The sequence below is a fragment of the Schistocerca cancellata genome, chromosome 2 (assembly GCF_023864275.1).
Source record: "Schistocerca cancellata isolate TAMUIC-IGC-003103 chromosome 2, iqSchCanc2.1, whole genome shotgun sequence".
Classification (NCBI taxonomy): Eukaryota; Metazoa; Arthropoda; class Insecta; order Orthoptera; family Acrididae; genus Schistocerca; species Schistocerca cancellata.
Window position 1 is genome coordinate 722,060,971 of NC_064627.1, and position 26,111 is coordinate 722,087,081.

At 41.0% G+C, this 26,111-nt stretch overlaps 1 protein-coding gene across 1 annotated transcript in view; it reads left to right on the forward strand.

Moving 5' to 3' along the window:
- LOC126162513 (lysophospholipid acyltransferase 7) overlaps positions 1-26,111 on the forward strand; it is a 149,314-nt gene that overhangs the window by 49,426 nt on the left and 73,777 nt on the right. The window contains exon 3 of the mRNA XM_049919066.1: positions 12,213-12,366. Within this exon, the coding sequence (XP_049775023.1) occupies positions 12,213-12,366 (154 nt within the window). The remainder of the gene's footprint in view (positions 1-12,212; positions 12,367-26,111) is intronic.

Sequence of the window (26,111 nt, forward strand, 5' to 3'; positions counted from 1 at the left end):
TGTTTATCAGGCGACAGTGCGGAACTGTATCGAACGCCTTCCGGAAGTCAAGGAAAATGGCATCTACCTGGGAGCCTGTATCTAATATTTTCTGGGTCTCATGAACAAATAAAGCGAGTTGGGTTTCACACGATCGCTGTTTCCGGAATCCATGTTGATTCCTACATAGTAGATTCTGAGTTTCCAAAAACGACATGATACTCGAGCAAAAGACATGTTCTAAAATTCTACAACAGATCGACGTCAGAGAGATAGGTCTATAGTTTTGCGCATCTGCTCGACGGCCCTTCTTGAAGACTGGGACTACCTGTGCTCTTTTCCAATCATTTGGAACCTTCTGTTCCTCTAGAGACTTGCGGTACACAGCTGTTAGAAGGGGGGCAAGTTCTTTCGCGTACTCTGTGTAGAATCGAATTGGTATCCCGTCAGGTCCAGTGGACTTTCCTCTGTTGAGTGATTCCAGTTGCTTTTCTATTCCTTGGACACTTATTTCAATGTCAGCCATTTTTTCGTTGGTGCAAGGATTTAGAGAAGGAACTGCAGTGCGGTCTTCCTCTGTGAAACAGCTTTGGAAAAAGGTGTTTAGTATTTCAGCTTTACGCTTGTCATCCTCTGTTTCAATGCCATCATCATCCCGGAGTGTCTGGACATGATGTTTCGAGCCACTTACTGATTTAACGTAAGACCAGAACTTCCTAGGATTTTCTGTCAAGTCGGTACCTAGTATTTTACTTTCGAATTCACTGAACGCTTCACGCATAGCCCTCCTTACGCTAACTTTGACATCGTTTAGCTTCTGTTTGTCTGAGAGGTTTTGGCTGCGTTTAAACTTGGAGTGAAGCTCTCTTTGCTTTCGCAGTAGTTTCCTAACTTTGTTGTTGTACCACGGTGGGTTTTTCCCGTCCCTCACAGTTTTGCTCGGCACGTACCTGTCTAAAACGCATTTTACGATTGCCTTGAACTTTTTCCATAAACACTCAACATTGTCAGTATCTGAACAGAAATTTTCGTTTTGATCTGTTAGGTAGTCTGAAATCTGCCTTCTATTACTCTTGCTAAACAGATAAACCTTCCTCCCTTTTTTTATATTCCTATTAACTTCCATATTCAGGGATGCTGCAACGGCCTTATGATCACTGATTCCCTGTTCTGCACTTACAGAGTCGAAAAGTTCGGGTCTGTTTGTTATCAGTAGGTCCAAGATGTTATCTCCACGAGTCGGTTCTCTGTTTAATTGCTCGAGGTAATTTTCGGATAGTGCACTCAGTATAATGTCACTCGATGCTCTGTCCCTACCACCCGTCCTAAACATCTGAGTGTCCCAGTCTATATCTGGTAAATTGAAATCTCCACCTAAGACCATAACATGCTGAGAAAATTTATGTGAAATGTATTCCAAATTTTCTCTCAGTTGTTCTGCCACTAATGCTGCTGAGTCGGGGGGTCGGTAAAAGGAGCCAATTATTAACCTTGCTCGGTTGTTGAGTGTAACCTCCACCCATAATAATTCACAGGAACTATCCACTTCTACTTCACTACAGGATAAACTACTACTAACAGCGACGAACACTCCGCCACCGGTTGCATGCAATCTATCCTTTCTAAACACCGTCTGTGCCTTTGTAAAAATTTCGGCAGAATTTATCTCTGGCTTCAGCCAGCTTTCTGTACCTATAACGATTTCAGCTTCGGTGCTTTCTATCAGCGCTTGAAGTTCCGGTACTTTACCAACGCAGCTTCGACAGTTTACAATTACAATACCGATTGCTGCTTGGTCCCCGCATGTCCTGACTTTGCCCCGCACCCGTTGAGGCTGTTGCCCTTTCTGCACTTGCCCGAGGCCATCTAACCTAAAAAACCGCCCAGCCCACGCCACACAACCCCTGCTACCCGTGTAGCCGCTTGTTGCGTGTAGTGGACTCCTGACCTATCCAGCGGAACCCGAAACCCCACCACCCTATGGCGCAAGTCGAGGAATCTGCAGCCCACACAGTCGCAGAACCGTCTCAACCTCTGATTCAGACCCTCCACTCGGCTCTGTACCAAAGGTCCGCAGTCAGTCCTGTCGACGATGCTGCAGATGGTGAGCTCTGCTTTCATCCCGCTAGCGAGACTGGCAGTCTTCACCAAATCAGATAGCCGCCGGAAGCCAGAGAGGATTTCCTCCGATCCATAGTGACACACATCATTGGTGCCGACATGAGCGACCACCTGCAGATGGGTGCACCCTGTACCCTTCATGGCATCCGGAAGGACCCTTTCCACATCTGGAATGACTCCCCCCGGTATGCACACGGAGTGCACTTTGGTTTTCTTCCCCTCCCTTGCTGCCATATCCCTAAGGGGCCCCATTACGCGCCTGACGTTGGAGCTCCCAACTACCAGTAAGCCCACCCTCTGCGACTGCCCGGATCTTGCAGACTGAGGGGCAACCTCTGGAACAGGACAAGCAGCCATGTCAGGCTGAAGATCAGTATCAGCCTGAGACAGAGCCTGAAACCGGTTCGTCAGACAAACTGGAGAGGCCTTCCGTTCAGCCCTCCGGAATGTCTTTCGCCCCCTGCCACACCTTGAGACGACCTCCCACTCTACCACAGGTGAGGGATCAGCCTCAATGCGGGCAGTATCCCGGGCAACCACAGTCGTAGTCCGATCGGGGGATGCGTGGGACGAGCTGGCCGTCCCCGACAAACCCCCATCCGGACCCCCACAGTGATGCCCATTGGCAACAGCCTCAAGCTGTGTGACCGAAGCCAACACTGCCTGAAGCTGGGAGCGAAGGGATGCCAACTCAGCCTGCATCCGAACACAGCAGTTGCAGTCCCTATCCATGCTAAAAACTTGTGCAAAGAACGTCTGAACTAATCTACAGAGAGCGCAAACAAAACGACACAAAATTGAAGCGGTTATTAAAATACAAGATTGCCTAGTAAATGCAGTAATGCTGCCACTTGTGCACTGCTGACACACTGCTCGGCTGCGGAAGGAGACTACGCGATTTAACACTATTCGAGTACTAAAACGTGATGCTACAACTCTCAAATACTATAATACGCCCGAAATTTATGAATTAAACAATGCAAGTACCAAAAACACGCAAAGAAATTAAGAATTAAACTATGTAACAAATGAGTGAGCTAGGAGTATACGACTTGCTGCTGCAGCTGCTTATCCAACGGCGGCAGGGATCACACTGACTGTGACCAACCGACACTGGCCGTTCAAAACAAAAACAGTTGACAGACGACTACGCGAATTTACACTATTCAGGTACTAAAACGCGATGCTACAACTCTCAAATACTATAATACGCCCGAAATTTATGAATTAAACAATGCAAGTACCAAAAACACGCAAAGAAATTAAGAATTAAACTATGTAACAAATGAGTGAGCTAGGAGTATACGACTTGCTGCTGCAGCTGCTTATCCAACGGCGGCAGGGAGCACACTGACTGTGACCAACCGACACTGGCCGTTCAAAACAAAAACAGTTGACAGACGACTACGCGAATTTACACTATTCAGGTACTAAAACGCGATGCTACAACTCTCAAATACTATAATACGCCCGAAATTTATGAATTAAACAATGCAAGTACCAAAAACATGCAAAGAAATTAAGAATTAAACTATGTAACAAATGAGTGAGCTAGGAGTATACGACTTGCTGCTGCAGCTGCTTATCCAACGGCGGCAGGGAGCACACTGACTGTGACCAACCGACACTGGCCGTTCAAAAAAAAAATGGATGGGATTTCTTCAAACATGAGACTTGGCCACAATTTCTTCCACAATGTTTGTTGTAAATGTTTGTTCATTTTGTCACAAGCCTCAGCTAGCCAGTAGATAGATGTTCTGAGGTGGAACAGTTACGTCCTTCATTTAGAAATTGTAGGAGCTTCTTTATTGTTATTGAACTTAAAGGTTTTGTAATACGCCTTGATCCATTGGTTGCAAAATAGAAATTACATTTGTCGGCAAAAATAAAAAGAGCTTTGATGTACTCATTGAGTAGCTGCATTTCTGAAGGATGAGCTGGAGCATTGTCAGTAATTGTCAATTAAAAGTAGAGCTCGAGATGGCAGTCCATTTTCTGTATTGAATCTTCTAACACAGAGGACAAATTGTATCTAAAACCATTCACTAAACAAAACCCCAGTCATCCAAGCTTTACTTTGATTGATTTTTTTTTTTTTTTTTTTTTGTAGTAAACAGGAAGAGCTTTGATAATTATGGCTTTGAGGGCTCATGGTTTCGCAGGCTTTCCAGTTACCATGAGAGGTAATTTGTTAGTTACCACAACATTGCTACAGGCTAAAACAGGAAGGCATTGTTTATTCATTTTAAAACGTGATGCACACAACCCTTCTTTTGAAACGAGATGTTTTGTAGGGAGTGCTTTGAAATTCAGGTGTTTTGTCAGCATTATAAACTAGGTACTGAAGCAAGTGATTTTTCTGATAGTATCAAGTCTGCAAACTCATCTAAGAATACATCTGTGGCAGCAACAGTGGCTGATGATTTTTCTCCACTTATTGTTAATTGTTGTATGACATTGCTGGCAGTTTTGTTGGATCATCATTCATAAGTTTCTTCAGTTGCAATCCCTTTTCTTGAATCAAGGTACTTCTAATAGGAACACCTTTTTGTTCTCTGAGTAACCCAAGAGAAATTCTAGTCATTAGTTTTATCATACAATGATACAGTGGAGTTGTGACTTTGTTGCAAAGTTTTTTCACTAGTTGTGTTGCAAAAGCTTTCAATTTCCCTCCGATTCCCCACCCTTTCCCAGACACTGATAGTGGCTTTCCCAGCACCAAACATACCCCATGGGGGCTCCCCACCCTTTGGCAGATTCGTGCTTGGTGACGACAGGGCCCCAGCCTTCGCAGCTTTTTTTCCCTTCCATGCTGCATGTCTGTTCTCTTGATATTCCTCTTCATCCCCCTTGGGGAATCTGGGATGTTGCTGGAAATGTGTTCCGCATATTCAGTCACTGATATTAGAATAGTCTCTCCACTGTCTGTCATTCCTTCTTTCTTTTTTCGTTCTCCTTCTCCTATCCTTCCTCCGCTTTGTCATTTCAGGTTCCTATTTTCCTTCTTCCTCCATATATGTTCCTGAAGACCAGCCCATGCATCTGACTCATAACAGATTACTGTGTAACGTATAAATCCCAGCCCCAGGTTGACAGATAGGGTTCTCACTGATAAGGGCCAGGCCCAAGGAGGGGTGATTGCCTGAACTGTTACCTTCCTAAATTGCCAATTAATCCCTCAGTCAGGTGTTTGGGAGGTGTGACCTGAGGTGTGTAAAATCACCTAAGGCAGGTTCGCCGCCTTCTGAGGGGGGTCCCCCAATTGGAAGGAGCATGCCGTTGGAAATGCTGGCTATCATGGGGGATTTTCTCACAATGAGCCAATCATCTTTTTCACTGTCATCCTCTACCAAATGTAAACAGAATGAGGTTAATGATTCAAAGACCCTACCAGCTGCACCACGGTTCCTCTTAATTTCATGTACTGATACAGTCAGTCCTTCACTGTGATAAATCTGTTTATTATTCAGAAATGTGTTGATGCCCTGGCCCTGTGAAATCCTGCTCTTGTTTATGAAATGGCACTTTGCTTTTGGAGGCTACTTCTGATTCTCAAGCACAACAACTGCTTGCAGCTTCACTCCTCCACGGCTATCCTGTTCTCGTCAAGGCCCATTGAATGCTGAATTCTTCCCGTGGTGTTACTTACACTAGGCTGCTCGATGGTCTGACTGATGCAGAAATCCAAATGTACCTTCCAATCAGGGTGTCAGTGCAGTCCATCGGGTGATTAGAAGAGTAGATACATCCTTACTGCCCACATGTGCCCTTTTTCTCACCTCTGATAGAGTAGTGCTTCTGTCAAAGATCAAAGCAGGCTGTGAAGTTATCATAGTACGACCATACATTCCAAACTCGATGTACTGCTACCAGTGTCATCGTAACAACCACTCTCGAGAGTCGTGTCGACACCCGGCCCAATGGGTAACTACGATAATACAATGCCAATATTGTTCTGATGACGATGCACTGTGGTGACCACATCATATATATTTGCAATTGCGAATAATGATTACCATCAGCCGTAGAATGGAATGATGACAATGAAAATTTGTGCTGGATCGAGACTCGAACCTGGATTTCCTGCTTATCGTGAGCAGTCGCCTTACCATTTGGCTATCCATGCACAACTCGCGGCCAGACCCAAACTTCCATATGTCATCAACTGTGCATCTGATCTGTATGTGAATACACATAATGGATGTGCGAGTACAGATCATAGATGTACAGTTGGTGGCATATAGGTGTTTGGGTCTGGCCATGAGTCGTGCATAGATAGCCAAATGGTAAGGCAACTGCTCGTGATAAGCGGGAAATCCAGGTTCGAGTCCCAGTCTAGCGCAAATTTTCATTGTTGTCATTACATTCTATGGCTAATGGTAGTCGTTATTCGCAATTGGGAATTCATATGAAATGTGTAACTTGTTGTAGGGATGCTCACGAGGGTGATCACCCATCTCCTTCTCCCCACAGTATTAACTGGAATGGCAACCATACCGCCTCCTCCAGAGATTGTCCTGTGTATCTTGATTACCAGGCTGTCCCGGAAATCTGGATGAAGGAAAAAGTACCTTACCCGGTCGCTCGCACGTTGTTGAGTAGTCGGAAACCTTGCATTCTATCATTTGGCACCTACAGTACTGTTCTTGCTACATCTTGCTCCACAAAGGACAGGGCCATGCAGATATACAACCTCAAATTTAGCACTATGGTTGTGAAATTGCGCAGCATCATGGTAGTGTCCCCGTCTTTTCCTCCAGCCGTGCAACAAGCCACGGAACTTCTGCCTCATGAAATGAAGTCACCTGCTACACAACAGGCAGGCCAGAAAGGACAGCAGGAATGCTCCCGCGAAGACTTCCTACATCCCTCCAGCCAACAAACATCTGAGTCCTCCTCTGCCGACTGGAAAGGCTCCAGGAAGTCCAACAAAGGGAAATGGTTTTCTCCTTCAATGATTTGGAGATCCTCTTTGACAGTGTCACCACATAATACCCTCGCCCGGCTGACCTCCATGTCGCTGGTGCACACTACCAACCATTTTTCTGTCCTGGACTCCACAGATTGATAGAAAGAGAATGCTGATGCCTCTGACCTTATGGAGCAGGAAACTCCAGCCTCTGCGCCCTGTAGCAGTGAGTCTTTGAAGGCTGGCACTCGGCAGATGCCGAAGTGACACCTCTTCATTTTTTCCTCGTCGTGACTCTCCTTCAGTGGTACGGTTGCGGCCTTCGATCTGAGAAAGAGGACTTACTTGAACTCTGCCTCCGGGAAACAAAATTGCGTCCTCATGGCCACTGTTAGCTCTTGCATTTCTACCCAGTCCGCTTTGACCTTCCCCCCGAGGATGGCATTTCATCTCATGGGGGAGTCGTGCTACTCATCCAGGATGATGTTCATCTCCCTGACTACCTGGCTCCAAGCATTTTTCTTCCTCATTTGACATTTTTTTTTCCTTTTTACCATTTACATCCCTCCACCATTCAATGTATCAGGGCAGACTTCCTCCAGCTTACTGGACAGCTACCTCATCCCTTTCTGTGTCTCGGTGACTATAATGCGCGCCATCCTCTTTGGGGTTCTCCCTGAACGTGCCCTCTTGGCTGACCTTCTCAATCAACTTAATATTATCTGCCTTAACATAGGGGCACCCACATTCCTTTCAGAATCCACACTCACCTATTCCAGTTTGGACCTATCCTTCTGCACTGCCCAGCTTGCCCATCACCTTGAGTGGTCCATCCTCTCTGACACATACTTGAGTGACCATTTCCCGTGTGCAACCCGTTTGCTGACTCCTACCCCACCTCTGTGCACACCCAAATGGCAGCATTCTAAGGGCAACTGGAGGCTTTACTCCTCCCTGGCGACCTTTGATGAACAACATTTCTCCAGTTGTGATGACCAGGTAGAATATCTTACGAACGATATCCATACCACCGCAGAATGTTCCATTCCTCGCTCTTCCTCTTTACTGCACCATGTCCTGGTCCCTTGGTGGACTGAGGCATGTCGCTACACAGTTCGCATGCAGAGACGTGCTGGAATTCATTTACTAGTTCTTTTAACAGTTCCACTCCCTCTTGCATCATGTGGGTCAACCTCAGATGGCTCTCTGGGACCAAGGTCCATTCCCCGGTTTCTGGCCTGACAGTAGCAGTCGATGTCATAGTGGACCCTTTTGCTATCTTCAACACCTTGGGCCGCCATTTTGTTTAGATTTCGTGCTCCTTCCACTATCACCCTGCTTTCCTCCATCAGAAACAACTGGAGGAGGCTCATGTGATGCCCTTCTCTTCTCAGAAACGTGAGTGCTAAATGCTGCCTTTACTATGAGGGAGTTAGATCATGCTCTAACTTTATCCCGATCCTCTGCCCCAGGGCCAGATGATGTGTACATTTAGATGTTTGAGCACCTTTCCCTTGAGGGCAAGGACTTTCTCCTTGATATGTACAACCACATCTGGGCAGAGGGCACGTTTCCCAGACACTGGCGTGAAGCCACTGTCATACCTATACCTAACCCCCGGTTAGGATAAACACCTTCCTTCTAGCTACCACCCCATTTCTCTCACCAGCTGTGTTTGCAAGGTGATGGAACATATGATTCATGCCTGGCTGACATGGTGGCTCGAATCTCACAATTTATTAACCACTGCACAGTGTGGATTTCGAGTGTACCATTCTGCAGTTGACCATCTCGTCACTTTGTCCACCCATGTCATGAGTGAGAAAGCTTACGACACCTACTGGAGGACTGGTATCCTCCGTACTCTGTAGATGTGAGGCTTCCGAGGCCGCATGCCTCATTTCCTTCATGAGTTTTTAAAGGACCAAGTTTTTTAAATACATGTGGGTTCTGCCTTGTCAGACGCCTTTATCCAGGAAAACGTTGTGCCTCAGGATTCCACCCAGAATGTCATCCTCTTTGCTATTGCCATTAACACTATAATGGCCTGTATCCAGCTGAGCATCTCCGGCTCCCTTTTCGTTGATGGTTTTGCCATCTATTGCAGTTCTCCGTGGACTTGTCTCATTGAGCGGTGTCTTCAGCAATGTCTTGATCATCCATACTCATGGAGCATCAACAGTGGCTTTTGTTTTTCCACTGACAAAACCGTTTGTATGAATTTCTTGCAGCACAGTTGGTTTCTTCCACTGTCTGTACATCTTGGGTCTGTTGCTCTTCCGTACATTGAAACTACAAATTTCCTGGTGCTTATGCTCGTTAGGAAATTTTCTTGGTCATCCCACGTGTCTTACCCGGCAGCCCGCTGTATGCAGTCCCTCAGTATCCTATGTGTACTAAATGGTACTTCCTGGGGAGCAGGTCGAACAACCCTCCTCCATTTGTTCTGGTCCCTTGTCCATTCGAAACTAGACTATGGGTGTTTAATTTACTCATCTGCAATTCCGTCTCTCTTACACTGTCTCAATACTATCCACCATCGTAGCATCTGTTTGGCCACTGGCACCTTTTACACCAGCACGCTTGAGAGTCTGTAGGCAGAAGCTGCCGAACTATTGCTGTCCTACTGCCATGACTTTCTCCTCAGCAGATATGCTTTTTGTCTGGCAAGCTTGGCCACCCATTCTGTGCCTCCTCCTTCGATGACTCCTTTGATTGCCAGTATAGGGTGCGTCTCTCTTCTCTGTTACTTCCTGGAGTTTGCTTTTGCCTCTTGCTCTGGCAGCTTAACTTCACACTACCTGCCACTTTCCTGATGGGTGTGAACTCTTCACCACCTTGGCTTCATGCAGCAGCCCATGTTCACCTTGGCCTTCATTCGCTACCTAAGGAAACTACTCTTGCCTCGCTCTATTGCCTTCGGTTTCATGACCTTCACATGGAACTTCACGATAGTATCTTTGTGTACACTGATGGCTCTCGGACTGAGCATGGTGTCAAGTATGCCTTCATCAGTGGTACCAAAGTTTTCCAGTATCAGCTTCCAGAACACTGGTCAGTATTTACAGCAGAATTTTTCACCCTGTATTAGGCCACGCAGTACATCCGGCAACAAAGCATTCCAATTGCGTCATCTGCTCTGATGGCAAAGGACATTTAATCTTTAGTTCAGTGCCTCTGTTTCTGTATGGCGTACTTTATAGACCTTACTCGACATTCCTATTTTTAACTGTCTTCTCTTCCATCGATTGTAATTAATGTGTAGTCATTTTTAAATTCTCTCTTTGTCTTCCTGCTCTACAGTCCTGACATGGGCGCATATGACTGTAGTTGTTTTTGCACACTAAAGCAAAACAAAACAAACTGACACCAAGTTCAATAACCAATTTTGTAGCACCTTCCCTATTGTCAAGCCACCTAAGCACTTCCAGTTTTCCTTTTAAAACACGGAAAATATTTTTCTGTTTGCTTGACATGTACTTACAGTACAACACCTGTTTTATACGTACAATATTATCTTTATTTATGAACAAAAAGTGTGAACACAGTGCTGTATAAATCAACCCAATTTAATCTGTGTACTGTAAGAAAAATATCTGTTAACAGCAGCCAAGTAAGCTGTGCTTATTCTGTATACTGTAAAAAAAAAAAAAAAAAAAAAAAAAAAAAAAAAAAAAAATCTGTTAACAGCAGCCAAGTAAGCTGTGCTTTAATAACTCCTCTGAACAAGATAATGACGCTACCACATGTGATTGGCTATGTACACTATGTGATCAAAAGTATCTGGAAACCCCCAAAAACATACCTTTTTCATATTAGGTGCTTTGTGCTACCACCTATTGCCAGGTACTCCATATCAGTGACCTCAGTAGTCGTTAGAAGTCGTGAGAGAGCAGAATGGGGCACTCCGCGTAACTCACAGCTTTGGATTTGTTCAGGTGATTGGGTGTCACTTATGTCATATGTCTGTACATGAGATTTCCACAAACATCCCTAGGTCCAATATTTCAGATGTGATAGTGAAGTGGAAACGTGAAGGGACATGTGCAGCACAAAAGTGTACAGGCTGACCTCTTCTGCTGACTGTCAGAGACCGCCGACAGTTGAAGAGGGTTGTAATGTTGTAATAGGCAGACATCTATCCAGACCATTACACAGGAATTCCAAACTGCATCAGGATCCACTGCAAGTGCTATGACAGTTAGACAGGAGGTGAGCTCATAAGCCACACATCATGCCGGTAAATGTCAAACAATGCCTCACTAGGTGTAAGGAGTGTAAACGTTGGACGATTGAACAGTGGAAAAACATTGTGTGGAGTGACGGATCACAGTACACAATGTGGTGATCTGATGGCAGGGTGTGGGTATGGTGAATGCCCGATTAATGTCATCTGCAAGTGTGTGTAGTGACAACAGTAAAATTCGAAGCCTGTGGTGTTATGGTGTGGGCACCCTTTGTTGTTTTGTGTGGCACTGTCTCAGCACAGGCGTACATTGATTTTTAAGCCCCTTCTTGCTTCCCACTGTTGAAGAGCAATTCGAGGATGGTGATTACATCTTTCTGTTCATAATGTACAGCCTGCGTTAGAGTGGTTACACGACAATAACGTCCCTGTAATGGACTGGCCTGCACAGAGTCCTGACCTTAATCCTAAAGAACGCCTTTGGGATGTTTTGGAATGCCGATTTCCGCCAGGCCTCACCGACCGACATCGATACCTCTCCTCAGTGCAGCACTCAGTGAAAAATGGGCTGCCATTCCCCAAGAGAACTTCCAGCACCTGACTGAACGTATGCCTGCAATAATGGAAGCTGTCATCAAGGCTAAGGGTGGGCCAACACCATATTGAATTCCAGCATTACCGATTGAGGGCGCCATGAACTATTAAGTCATTTTCAGTCATGTGTCTGGATACTTTTGATCACAAAGTGTAGTTGTATTGTTGTGGAGGATTTTGCATGGTATTCGCAGCATTACCACTTCCTCATGTCACTACATTGCCACTTGTTCACATTGCTACACTACATTGGTTTGTGGCTGGTAGACCTATCTAGTAACTTTATTTGTATTGAACATATGTTTTTCCCAGTTAATCCAACCATTTCCAAATCCAGACTGTACCCCAATTTAGTTCCGAATACTGGGATTATTACTGGATACAACAAAACTCAAAGGGAAATAATATTACCATTTATTTCAGCTTTCTGGCTTGGCTTTTGAAAAGAATGATTCCGAAAGTAAGAATGTGTCAGAAAAGTCCAGCGATAAGCTAGAACTCCAACAGCAAGAAGAAATTAATTATGATGGATTGGAAATATTTCATTATGTTTTTTGTTATGTTGGTGTTCTCACAGGTATGTTTTAAGTCATGCACAATATTTATATAAGTGCAAGTCGCAATTTTAGTAACAGTATTTTGTTTTTAATTTTGCTGTCATTTCAGTGATACTTTAGTTCTGAAAAAAATATGGCTTGTATGCTTCTTGCTACTTCAATCATTAAGCTTTGTTTTAATAATGACACTCATGTTTTAATGCTAATTTGTAAGCAGCTGAGTTTGTTTCATGGTGCACAAAATAATGTTATGAGTCTATCCTGTTTTTAAAACTTGAAAAACTCTTACTGATGAGAATGTTATAGGTTATATAAAGACAGCCTTCAATTCTAGATTTTGGAGTAAAAATTAGATGACCTGTAACTTGACAAGCTTCAGATCCATTTTTAATCAGGTTCTAGATTTTCCCAATAGAAAAATTAACAAATTGTTTTCCAGTATTGTATTGAAATGTTACAGTATTTTTCAGGGTACCATATATCAATACACTGCCAGTTATGTCACCTTAAAGTATCATTTACATAAGTGAGTCACTTTATGTCATTTGTAACACTGCATCCTCTACTCCTTCCTTCCTCCGTTTCCTATTTCTGTGTGGGTCCAGAAATTTCAAAATTCTCATTCTGTAGTAGATCAGTACAGTAATTTTTTTGATGGAGGTGGAAGACAGTGACATATTGAATCTTTTTCAGACCAAGGTTTCTTCCTGGACAAGACACAATATAGCTCTGAAAATGAAATCTAGAAATTCAACTGTGAATCTTTTTTGGCAAACTGTTTCAGCATCTCAGTTAGGTTTGTGGGTGTTATTGTTTTACTACACCTTCATAATCTTGTGTATTTTAGATTCACAGAGGTTACAGTTCATCTGTGCTAGATGGCTACTACCGAGATGGCTTTCTGAGATTTTTCATTACTGTGAAAGTACAACTTACCAAAAATTGGATAGTTGCACACACTTTTCCACAGAACATACATACCTGCACCACTAACTACTCCAGTCCAGTCACAACCATCATCTATACCATCAACCTACCTCTGAAACCAGTCATGTGATCTACAAGCTAAGCTGCAACCACTGTGCTGCATTCTACGTGGGCCTGACAACCAACAAGCTGTCTGTACACATGAATGGCATTGAACAAACTGCAGAAAAGAAACAGCTGGACCACCCTGTTGCTGAGCATGCTGCCCAGTATGACATTCTTCATTTCAGTGACTGCTTCACAGCCTGTGCCATCTGGATCCTTCCCACACTAGATTTTCTTAATTGCACAGGCGGGAACTCTCCCTACAATATATTCTATGTTCCCGTAACCCTTCTGGCCTCAATCATTGTTATTCATTGTCCTTTACCCAGCTATCTGTTTCCCTGCTCCCATTCCAGCACTAAACAGCCCTTTATTCCACCAACGCACCCACAGTCTTTTTGCTTCTCTCCTTCTGCCCCTGTCCACCGCCCTGCCCCCCACCTTCCATCTAACCTCCTGACTGCACCTACTTGCCCTACCCTCTCCCCACCTTGTCCCTATGTGCTCCCACAAACAGCACTCTACCATCCACCACCCCTACCCTGCCATACTGCCACACCATCTTCCTTACCCTCACTACCCAGTTTGCTTCGTGTGTGTGTGTGTGTGTGTGTGTGTGTGTGTGTGTGTGTGTGTGTGCGTGCGCGCGCGCGCGCGCATGTTGTCTATTCTGATGAAGACCTGTTTGGCTGAAAGTTTTGTTTGACAGTCTTTTTGTTGCATCTGTATGTGACTCAGCAACTGTGCTATATGGTGAGTAGCAACTATCCTTTTCATAAATTGTCATTATTCCATTCTGCATTTTCCATTGTTTGATTTTGTCTTTGCGTATTCTATGGACTGGGGATCAATGGATCTTTGCATCTGTGAACTGAGCTGAAGCAATGAATTAAGCTTTAGGTTAATAGAGCACACTTTTCTGATAGACAGATGTCATATATATTTGCCTGTGATAATCATCCTTGCTTCTTATCTTATCTATTGTTACTGATTTTCCTTTTTAATAAAAAAAAATAGTGCGCAAAAGACTTCATGACAAATGTGCATTCGTGGATGCAGACAACTGACAAGGTCAAGAGTGTAAAGTATTTTATACAAAAGGCAGTCAGAATTTGAAGGTATCAGACATGGTATACCACAAAGTTGAGTTTTGTATCCTCTGTTTTTTCTGATATACCGGGTGATCAGAAAGTCAGTATAAATTTGAAAACTTAATAAATCACGGAATAATGTAGATAGAGAGGTAAGAATTGACACACATGCTTGGAATGACGTGGGGTTTTATTAGAACCAAAAAATACAAACGTTCAAAAAAATGTCCAACAGATGGCACTTCATCTGATCAGAATAGCAATAATTAGCATAACAAAGTAAGACAAAGCAAAGATGATGTTCTTTACAGGAAATGCTCAATATATCCACACATCATTCCTCAACAATAGCTGTAGTCGAAGAATAATGTTGTGAACAGCACTGTAAAGCATGTCCGGAGTTATGGTGAGGCATTGGTGTTGGGTGTTGTCTTTCAGCATCCCTAGAGATGTCGGTCGATCACGATACACTTGTGACTCCAGGTAACCCCAAAGCCAATAATTGCACGGACTGAGGTCTGGGGACCTGGGAGGCCAAGCATGACAAAAGTGGCAACTGAGCACACGATCATCACCAAACGATGCACGCAAGAGATCTTTCACGCATCTAGCAATATGGGGTGGAGCGCCATCCTGCATAAACATTGTACGTTCCAGCAGGTGTTTATCAGCCAGGCTGGAGATGATGCGATTCTGTAACATATCGGCGTACCTCTCACCCGTCACGTTAGCAGTTGCTGTAGAGCGCCATCTGTCGGACATTTTGTGAATTTTTTTTTTTTCCTAATAAAACCCCATGTGATTCCAAGCATGTGTGTCATTTTTTACCTCTCTATCTACATTATTCCATGATTTATTAAGTTTTCAAATTTAATGGAATGTAGTCGAATTAAGTCGGGTGATGCTGATGGAATTAGATTAGGAAATGAGACACTTAAAGTAGTAAAGGAGTTTTGCTATTTGGGGAGCAAAATAACTGATGATGGTCGAAGTAGAGAGGATATAAAAGGTAGAATGGCATTGGCAAGGAAAGCGTTTCTGAAGAAGAAAAATTTGTTAACATCGAGTTTAGATTTAAATGTTAGGAAGTCATTTCTGAAAGTATTTGTATGGAGTGTAGCCATGTATGGAAGTGAAACGTGGATGATAAATAGTTTAGACAAGAAGAGAATAGAAGCTTTCGAAATGTGCTACAGAAGAATGCTGAAGATTAGATGGATAGATCACATAACTAATGAGGAGATATTGAACAGAATTGGGGAGAAGAGAAGTTTGTGGCACAACTTGACTAGAAGGGATCGATTGGTAGGACATGTTCTGAGACATCGAGGGATCACCAATTTAGTATTGGAGGGCAGCGTGGAGGGTAAAAATCGTAGAGGGAGACCAAGAGATGAATACACTAAGCATATTCAGAAGGATGTAGGCTGCAGTAGGTACTGGGAGATGAAGAAGCTTGCACAGGATAGAGTAGCATGGAGAGCTGCATCAAACCAGTCTCAGGACTGAAGACCACAACAACAACAACAACTGACTTTTTGATCACCCGGTATATAGATGCAGGATATACAAATTATTAATTTTTGCAAATGATCCAAGTCTAGGAATAAATAATGCTGCCTTTATCCTTATTGAAAAAGTCAGCTGGAGATATATTCAAAAACATCAACAGATGGCTCAAGGCAAATTGATCATCATTAAATTTTATAAGACTTAGTATTTAGAGTTCAGTACTCTTTGCAGGACTCCACAAGCCATAAAATAAGTTTCTCAACCAATGAAATAAAAGAAGTGGAAAGTGTTAGGTTTGGAGGACTACAAATACATCACAACTTCTATTGGAAAACCCCTGTCTAGAATTAATGAAGCACCTTGGTTCAGCTATGTTTACGCTATGCATGATTACTCCTGTAGGTCATTTAAAAATTAAGAAACTAGTTTATTCTGAATATTTGCACTCACTAATGAGTAATTGAATCATTTTCTGAGGAAATTTGAATTACATGGCTAACAATTTCAAAATACGTAAGCATGTTATATTAATTATATCTTATGTTAATTTGAGAACATCCTGCGGATACTTCATCAAAAAACTGGGTATTTTGACAACTATGTCACAATACATATATTCATTAATGCCCTTTATCATTACCAATATTTCTTTTCCAATATAAATAGAGAAAAGTATGAATACAATGTCAGGACCAGAAACGACTTCTACAAAAGCCTGAAGGGATTGACATTAGTACAGAAACGAGTTGGGTGCAGTTGTATTCAGCAACACACCAGAACACATTAAATGTCAGGTATATAATGTAGTCAAGTTGTAAGACTGAATTAGAAAACTTTCTTGAAAGTCCCTTCAAGTTTGCTATCAGATCCTAAAATCAACTCGATTTAATATTTCAGCAATCCAGCTGTTCGCCATCTTCAGGAGAACGCTGCTGCCGCTGCTTCTCAGTCCCGCTGAGAACTGATATTCTCAGCAGGGCTCAGCAGCAGCAGAGTTCTCCTGGAGATGGCGAACAGTTGGATAACTGAAATATTGAATCGAGTTGATTTTAGGATCTGGTAGCATACCTGAAGAGACTTTGAAGACTTATTATGCCAGGAAAGCCTACAAAGTCACATAGAGAACTTTCTGTTGAGTAACAACTCCTTCTACTCCATTGAAGAGTATCTTCACAGAATATCTTAATTTCAATACCTTAGGTTAATGTATAATTGAATCAATGAATTAAAAAGGGAGTCATGTCACTTTTTTCCAAATTATGTTTACTGGAAATAACTGATCTTTATATCAGTATGAATCATTTGGTGTAATAAGGGATCATGTCCCATCAACAGAAGTGTATGTTAGAAGAGTATTTAATCACAGAAGGGTCCTTGCCCATATAAACAAGCTTATAATGGATCTGTTCCAATAAAGAGAAGAAACTAGATGATGTAAAGAATATTCTGCAGTACATTCTTGACAGGCACAGACCATTTTATAATAGTATCTGGCAGTGATCAGCAAAGGATGAACAAGATAAAAATGAAACATACCCATCATTGTCTGCTTTGCTGTATTTTGCTTATGGTTGTATTTTGAGTACATTATGAATAAACCTTTATAATCATAACACACTTTTTATTGCTATTATGAATATGAATAATATTAACTTGCCTAACACAACCCTTCTGCTGCAAACAGAATGCGAGTTGCCTCATCAACATCATCATGTTTGGAAAGGGTCGTCCCTATTACGTTAAAACTTGGTTACTGATCACAGTTAATGGCCAAGGTATATTGTAATGATACATAGTTTTCTTCCTGGAGTCAACTGCTACAATGCTCCATCACAACACCATGCTTAAACCTGGTGTGTAGTAAACTAGTTTTTTGTGTATCCTGAAAAATGTACTTTGTGGGACATGACCCCCTTTCCAGCTCACTGATTCAGTTATAATTAGTGCTGTAAAATGTAATGTCATGTCGTGTCACTGTATTGTACTTTAATTTAAATCCTTGACTTTTTTCTGTATCCCAGAGCTCACTGTCTGTGGGGTCCATGAATATGACTAATGTAATGTAGTATTGTAATATTTACATATTTCACAACAGAACCCCCCCTCCCCCATTTTTAATAAGCTGTATTATAAAGAATACTTTCAGTATTCTCAAAATGTATCAACATTTACTTAGTATTTACAGATGGTTTTCCTACCTTAAAGTCTGTTAACCCATACTCCTATGTATTTTGTACGAGACACCTTCTTAAGTGTATGGCTCCCAAACTCCAACCACTATGTCAGAATACTTCTCTGCTTTTTGTGTGATTGGAGCCTGTCCACACTACTGTGTATTGTTCACTACCATATGGTTCTCACTAATCCATTGCCTTATTTCGTGTATTGTTACCATGCAAGGGGCCACATTGGTAACACAGTGCTCAGTGATTCAAATCCCTGGTTGGGCATTCAAGTGTATGTTTCCTGTACTTTCTCATAACTGCTTATGGTGATTGCCAGGATAGTTACTTTGAGAGAGTATGGCTGATTTCCCTCCCTACCATTCCCCAGTCAAAACTAGTGATGTACGTCCAATGACGCAGCATCAATGGTAAACCTTTATCTTCCTTCTTCTTTCATTTTAATCAGTTTCACTTAGTCCTGTAGTACAAATGCTGGTATCACCTACCACAAGTACTGTGTCTTATAAGTAAACGAACAGAAAGAATCAGCTTTAGGCTTTAGATAATCATATACTGCAGTTTCAGTGTTTTTATTCCCCAGCAAATTGGATAGTTTTTCAAACAATGTTATTTCAGAATTTTTTCAATAATCCAGACAATAATCAGACTGATATGTGTTTTGTTATAATAAATGTCATATTTTTTAAAGAGAAGTTTCATTATTGATTGTTTTTCATCAATATGGAATATTCCTATCTAAAATGATCTATTAATAATATTTATATACAAAAGGACAGTGTGATTAAGAACATTTTTAAATCCACAGATATACAGAAGAGCTGGCCAGTACATTAACTCAGTAGGCAAACTCCCAGTGCAATCCATAGAAACATATTTCTCTCTGTCTCATCTCAATGCAGTTCTTGTAAAAAGACAGTTAATAATTGTATTTTTCTGAATATTGTATAAATTACCAGATTTTTCCCTCCCAGCTGATGATTGTGGGATTGTTGCTGTTTCAGCAAAATACAGCCTATGTTTCCATATGCCTAAGAATATACAATGCTGAGGTGTCTGATAGTGTTCTTTATTTACATTTTCTGTGTGCATTCTGACAGTTGATTAGCCTGGCTAATGACTCACATTTCTAAGCAATTACATTTTTCTTCTGAATTAACATTTTATAAATTTCTGATTTGAGCTGTTTTCTTGGCTTCTCCCTTGCTGTGCCACATCTGCTAATAAATGCTCACTTTCAATTAATTTTTATTAAACATAATACTTGCATCATATGTTCTGTGTGCTATGTTCTAACACAAAAACTTCCAGCATGCCACAAGTGCCATATCTCTTGTTTGAGGGCCATTTTCTACATGTTCAATCATTTCCATACAATCTGATCTCTTGTTTTGCCTCCTTTTTTCAGCCCTTCAGGCATTTCTTTTGTTATTTTTTTCTCATTTCTTTCTCCAGTCTGCTGCCTCTCTCCTTCTTACTTAGAATGTTTTCAGCATCCAAGTTTCCTGGCCCATACTCTATGATTGTTACTTTCATTATATACTTCCCCCATGGCAGACTATTTCTTTGCACCATCAGCAAACAAGATCATTTCTGTCTGTTATCAAAAAAATTATTTGCTTATTTATTGCTTAACTCTTACAAGATGATTACTATTTTTGTGAATAGAATAGTATTTCAAAATAACCTGTTTCTTCACATGCTCTTGTCTTGTGCCTGCAACATTCTTGTTTTAAACAGTTTTTGATGTTGCTGAGCAACAGTCATACAATAATTTTTAAATGACCACACTGCCATTGGGTCTACTGAAGCAGGGGATACAACCCGTTGGCTTTGACCAGTAACATCACACACCGTCAGATGGCTTGCGGAGTATGGATGTAGATGTAGATGTAATGTCAGAATTGGCCAGAGAGCATTTATTACACAGATGAAACAACTGACAAGACTGTTCAGAAAAAAGAAATACGAGAGACGAAAAATATAGTTGACATATATCAAGGCAAGTAGTATTTTCACATTTGTATCATATTATTTCTGTGGAAAATGAAGGGGGAAAATGGATGGATATATTGGTAGCATAGAACACCTCACGTCACATATATGTGGCTTGTATCTCGAACCTCATTCGAACTGTATTGGTTAACTGCAGTATAGGATACAAGTTTAGTGTGCGTCGATTTCTTTGTTTTTGTTAGCATTAATATGCTGTTGCTCAGTTGAACTATATAGGTCAACTGACGTATGGGATACAAATTTTACATGTGTTGTTTCTCCCACCTCCGCTACCACTAATAGTCTGTTCTTACGTAGATAGTAGTACTACCGATTGCAGAAGGAGTTACGTACGTAATATTTGTATCCCATACTTCTGTTGACCTATATAGATGTACACTGCTAACGAAAACTTGGAAATTGATGTATGCTACATTTGCAACCTGTACCTCAGTTGAACTACACACAGAGGCAATAAGATGGCACATATACAATTTGTATCCTGTACTTCACCATGGGGTACAGTTTTTTTTCTTTTTTTTTTTTCCCCCGCCTTCGATGCTAATAGTATCGGCTGAAAGTTATAGTTTTGATCGCAGCAGTGACAATAGTATCTCATTCTTTGGTTGAGCTATATAGCTATACACAACATTTGTATCCTGCTCTCCATTTCACATATATAGGTAAATCTCATCAATGGTACATATGTCGTTCTTTTCGAATAGGCAGTGTCAGTGTAAAGATCAAATGAAGGCGGGATACAAATTTTAGTTGTGTTGGGCGTTTCGCCTTTAGTATTGCTAGTACAGATTCGAATAAATCGTACTGATGCTAGTGGTGGGAAACGAAGGAAGAACGACAGCTGCGAAATTTCTACTACATACTGGAGTACATGAAAACATATGTAGTGGTGTAATACAACAATGAAATACGTCAAAATAGTCAAATGCAGTAAAAGAAAAAAATGGAAAACTGAATTTACCACACGAGTACTTCTTAAAAGAACTGAAGCTTGCCTAGAAAGACTTCCTACAAAAATAACATACACACACACACACACACACACACACACACACACACACACACACACACAGAGATATAAAGAAAGATGATGAGACTTACCAAACAAAAGCGCTGGCAGGTCGATAGACACACAAACATACACACAAAATTCTAGCTTTCGCAACCAACGGTTGCCTTGTCAGGAAAGAGGGAAGGAGAGGGAAAGACAAAAGGATATGGGTTTCAAGGGAGAGGGTAAGGAGTTATTCCAATCCCGGGAGCCAAAAGACTTACCTTAGGGGGAAAAAAGGACAGGTATACACTCGCGCACACACACACATATCCATCCGCATATACACAGACACAAGCAGACATTTGTAAAGGCAAAGAGTTTGGGCAGAGATCTCTGATAGTGAGACTTAGCAAACAAAAGCGCTGGCAGGTCGATAGACACACAAACATACACACAAAATTCTAGCTTTCGCAACCAACGGTTGCCTCGTCAGAAAAGAGGGAAGGGGAGGGAAAGACGAAAGGATGTGGGTTTTAAGGGAGAGGTTAAGGAGTCATTCCAATCCCGGGAGTGGAAAGACTTACCTTAGGGGGAAAAAAGGACGGGTATACACTCGCGCGCACACACACACACACATCCATCCGCATATACACAGATTCCAACGCAGATTCACATCTTTCGGAAAGGAAAACATTACTTTCGGTCGAGTTCCATAATTCCCACGACACCTTGGCACAAAGCACTTGTAAACCATGTTCACAGCAGCTTCACTACAGGCAAACACTGTAATCGCTAGTTTTAAGCACGAATATAGCACTCGATCCAACAAACGTGTAGATAAACAAACGCTTCGAAACACAACATGGTGGCCTGCTTGGAGTGACGTCACGACCTGCTATGAATTTCGCGCCGCGGCCTTGTCTCTAGGTGGTGGTGGTTGTATCCCCTGCTTCACTAGACCCCTGCCATTTGACTGTGTTATTGTTTATTTAATCAAGACCTAGGTTTCGCCCTTGTATGCCATTTTCAAGTGGTTGCTAAAAGCAGAAATTGCACACAGTAAGACCACGTAAACTTTTCAAAAGATGTAAAATGTGTTAAAAAGGGAATGTAAATTGGTGTATAATTACAAAATATGTACTTACAGTTTATGTCATTAACATATATTGCAGGACATCAAGCTCAAAATTGGCAATAAATTAAGAAAAATATTGGCTCCCCACAAAATGCCAGATGTAAAATCATCATCTTAAAAAAAGATCATTAAATAAAAGTGGGAGCATGCCATATTAAGTAAATACAGGTTTACTTGGTATGTAAAACATGAACATATGTGCTTGAGTTGTAATGATAGTGAAATCAAAGCGTACAGGTAATACAACAACTGAAAACTGAAATATCAAAATGTCAAAGATATATGACTATTAATGTTAAATATCTTCAGACTGTATACAATAATTTTTTAGTGGCACCATGTACCATCATCTTTGCAATAAACATGTATACAACAAATAGTCAACAACTGTAACTGAACCCACATTAAGTTGGATGAGGAGCTAAAGTCTAAAAGAAATGAAATGAAATAAATTTCAAATACAGTTAAACACAATAAGAACATAATAAGTGCTATCGATAATAAAAATACAAAAGTTAGCAGTGAGAGTTAGAAATGTGATGGGAGGGGTGATGGAGGGGGGGGGGTGAGTAAATGGATGTTAGAGAGGTGGGTATATGTAGAGGATATGGACCGGGGCCGGGATAAAATGACAGTAGGGTTATGTGTGTATATTTGATTAAATGTTAAAGCAGAAAAATTCAAAATGAGAGTGTAAATGTGGGATAAAGTTGGGATGGTGGATGGGGTGGGGGACAAGAAATTTCAAAGGACCTACCAATAGGTGAGTGGTTGAAGGCTCAAAATGGGGGGCGGGGGGGGGGGGGGGGGTAACAAGAGACTGTAATGTTTACCGATGAACAAAGCATTGAGGAACTGGGGTTGGGGAGGGGGGGTAGCTGGTTGTGGAAGAATGGTAATGCATTAGTTTAGGTCGATATGTCTAGTGATGCTGGCAGAGCGGAGAGCTGGGGATAAGGGAATGGAAGAGAGACAAAAAGACGGGGGGGGGGGGGGGATTTGTATTTGGGAGGGGGTAGTCATGTTGGATGGGTACAGGGGTTCACAACGATTGGAAAACATGAGACTGCAATTAAAATGCAACATTTATGAAATATAGTAAAAGTAGGAAAATATATAATAATGATACTATGCTTATGGAAATGTAAAAATACATTACACTTTTATAAAGTGGAGTAGTTGCCCCTTAGTATGAAAAACCCTAATGAAAGCTACTTTGGTGTTACATACCATAAATAGATTCATGTATATGTACAGTTGACCTTAATCACAATAAATACAGATCATATTTATTAGAAGGACAGTACGATGATAGAATTTCCTTGAGCATAGTATTTACATTTCCATAAGCATAGTATGATTAATATATATTTTCTTACTTTTACTGTATTTCATAAATAGTGCACTGTGACTGTAGTCTCATGTTTTCTATCCACCTTGGACCCCCTTACCCATCCCACACCTCTATTTCCCCCCCAAATACACCCCCCTCCCCCCCCCCCCCCCCTCTCCTCTGTGTCTTCTGATATCTCTCCTATTTCCTTATCCCCAGCTCCCCACTCTGCCAGAATTACTATACCAACCTAATTTAATGGATTACCATTCTTCCCCACCCAGGCCTCTCCCCCTTCCTTGTTCCTTAATGCTTTGTTCATTGTTTTGCCCCTCCCATTTTGAGCCTTCAACCATTCACCCCACATCTACGCTCTCATTTTGATTTTTCCTGCATTAACATTTAATCAAATATACACTCATATCTCCACTGTCATTTTATCTACCCCCCCCCCCCCCCCCCCGTTCATATCACCTACATATACCCACCTATCCAGCATCCATTTACCCCTTCCCACCCTTCCACCACCACTCGTGTTTTTAACTTCTGATATTAACTTTTGTATTTTTGTTATCACTGGCACTTACTATATTCTTATTGTGATTAATTGTCTTTGAATTTTATTTCATTTTGTTTCTTTTAGACTTTAATTCCTCATCCAATTAAATTTGGGTTCACTTACAGTTGTTGACGATTTGTTGTATACATGTTTATTGCAAAGATGATGGTATGCAGTGCAACTACGGAGATTATTATATACAGTCTGAAGATATTTAACATTAATAGTCATATATCTTTGACATTTTGTCATTTCAGTTTCCAGTTGTTCTATTACTCATACTCTTCGATTTCACTATCATTACAACTCAGGGACATGTGTTCATCATTTATATACCAGGTACATCTGTTTTTACTAAATATGGTGTGCTCCCACTTTTATTTACTGATCTTTCTACAAGATGATTTTACATGTGACATTTTGTGTTGGGCAGTCGATAATTTTCTTCATTTATTGCCAATTTTGAGCTTGATGTCCTGCAATATATGACATAAACTGTAAGTACATATTTTGTAATTATACACCAATTTACATTCATTGTTTAACATTTTTCCATCTTTTGAAAGTTTACGTATTCTTACTGTATGCAATTTATGCTTTTAGCAATCACCTGACAATGGCATACAAGGCTGAGACCTAGGTCGTAATTAAATAAACAACACTACAGTCAAATGGTGGTGTGTTCATTTAAAAATTATTGTCGTACCCAAATATTTCTTATTGTCTAATAGTTTTTAAAAGATACTGTGATAATTTCACATTCCAGTCTCTATATTCAGAAATCATGCATGGAACAATTGCTCACTTTCAGTTAATTTTTTGATTGTGCAGTAATTTTTTTTACATAACTTATATTTTTCAACCTGATTTGCTTATTCCTAGACTTCCCAATCTCACCTGCATTTCTTATAGCTACCCTATCATCTGCTGTGTTTTTTTATTTCTTCTTGTGTCTTGCAGGACCAAATCCTGAATTTTATAGTTTCTTACTTTACTATTTGTAACTAAAATAATTAAGGTATTAATTCATCAAAACCAATTTTTTTTCATTGTTTGTCATCAATTCCTCTCGTATTTTCTAACCAAAGTGACACAATGGAAAATATTGCCCCAATTAATTAGAAGAAATTTTTTAATTAACTTGGAATTGTATGGTTTCTTCTGCAACATCACTTTTGATTTCCTTTTACTTGTTAAAGCTGACCAGACCCTTTGTTTATAATGCTTTCAACAGAATGCTAATATCTGATGAAATAAACTGGCAACTTCTGTGTTGTTATTTTACCCTGTGTCTTCTTTGGTTCTCTTCCTCTCCATGTCTCAACTTTAGTTCTACTATCATTTCTGCATCTTACTGTTGCTTGATCTCATATGCTCTGTCCTTCAGAAAACATCATACCTTTTGTTTATGTAATTTTCTGTTTTTATGAGTCTTTGCTTCTTTTGCTGTACTTTACAGCTGGGTAAAAAAAATGGTAATCACAGTTGTAGCCTTTGTAATATACCAATTTTGTTACCTTTTTAACCATTATAAGAACTATGATCTAACAGTTGTATCCTTAATGGGCTGTATGGATTTATCCCAAATTTGTTTACTAAATGTTTCATCAGTGATCATGAATAATATAATATGAAACAAACTGAGCGTTTAACAACTTTCTTCGCCTTTCCCTTTGTTCCACTCTCCTCCTCAGCTCCAGAAACAAATTTCCTTATGAGAGGTAAACAACAAAAGATTTTATGAAATTTTACAAGCTGTTTTACTCTGTTTCTGCATGTAACTTTGGTAAGTATGACTATTTAAATATAGTTTAACCTAGTCTGAGTCTGCTGGAACCATCATAAAACAGATGGTAGCAATAATGCTTGTGCATTTGATTAAATTCCTCTTTTACTTCCTGTCTTCTCTT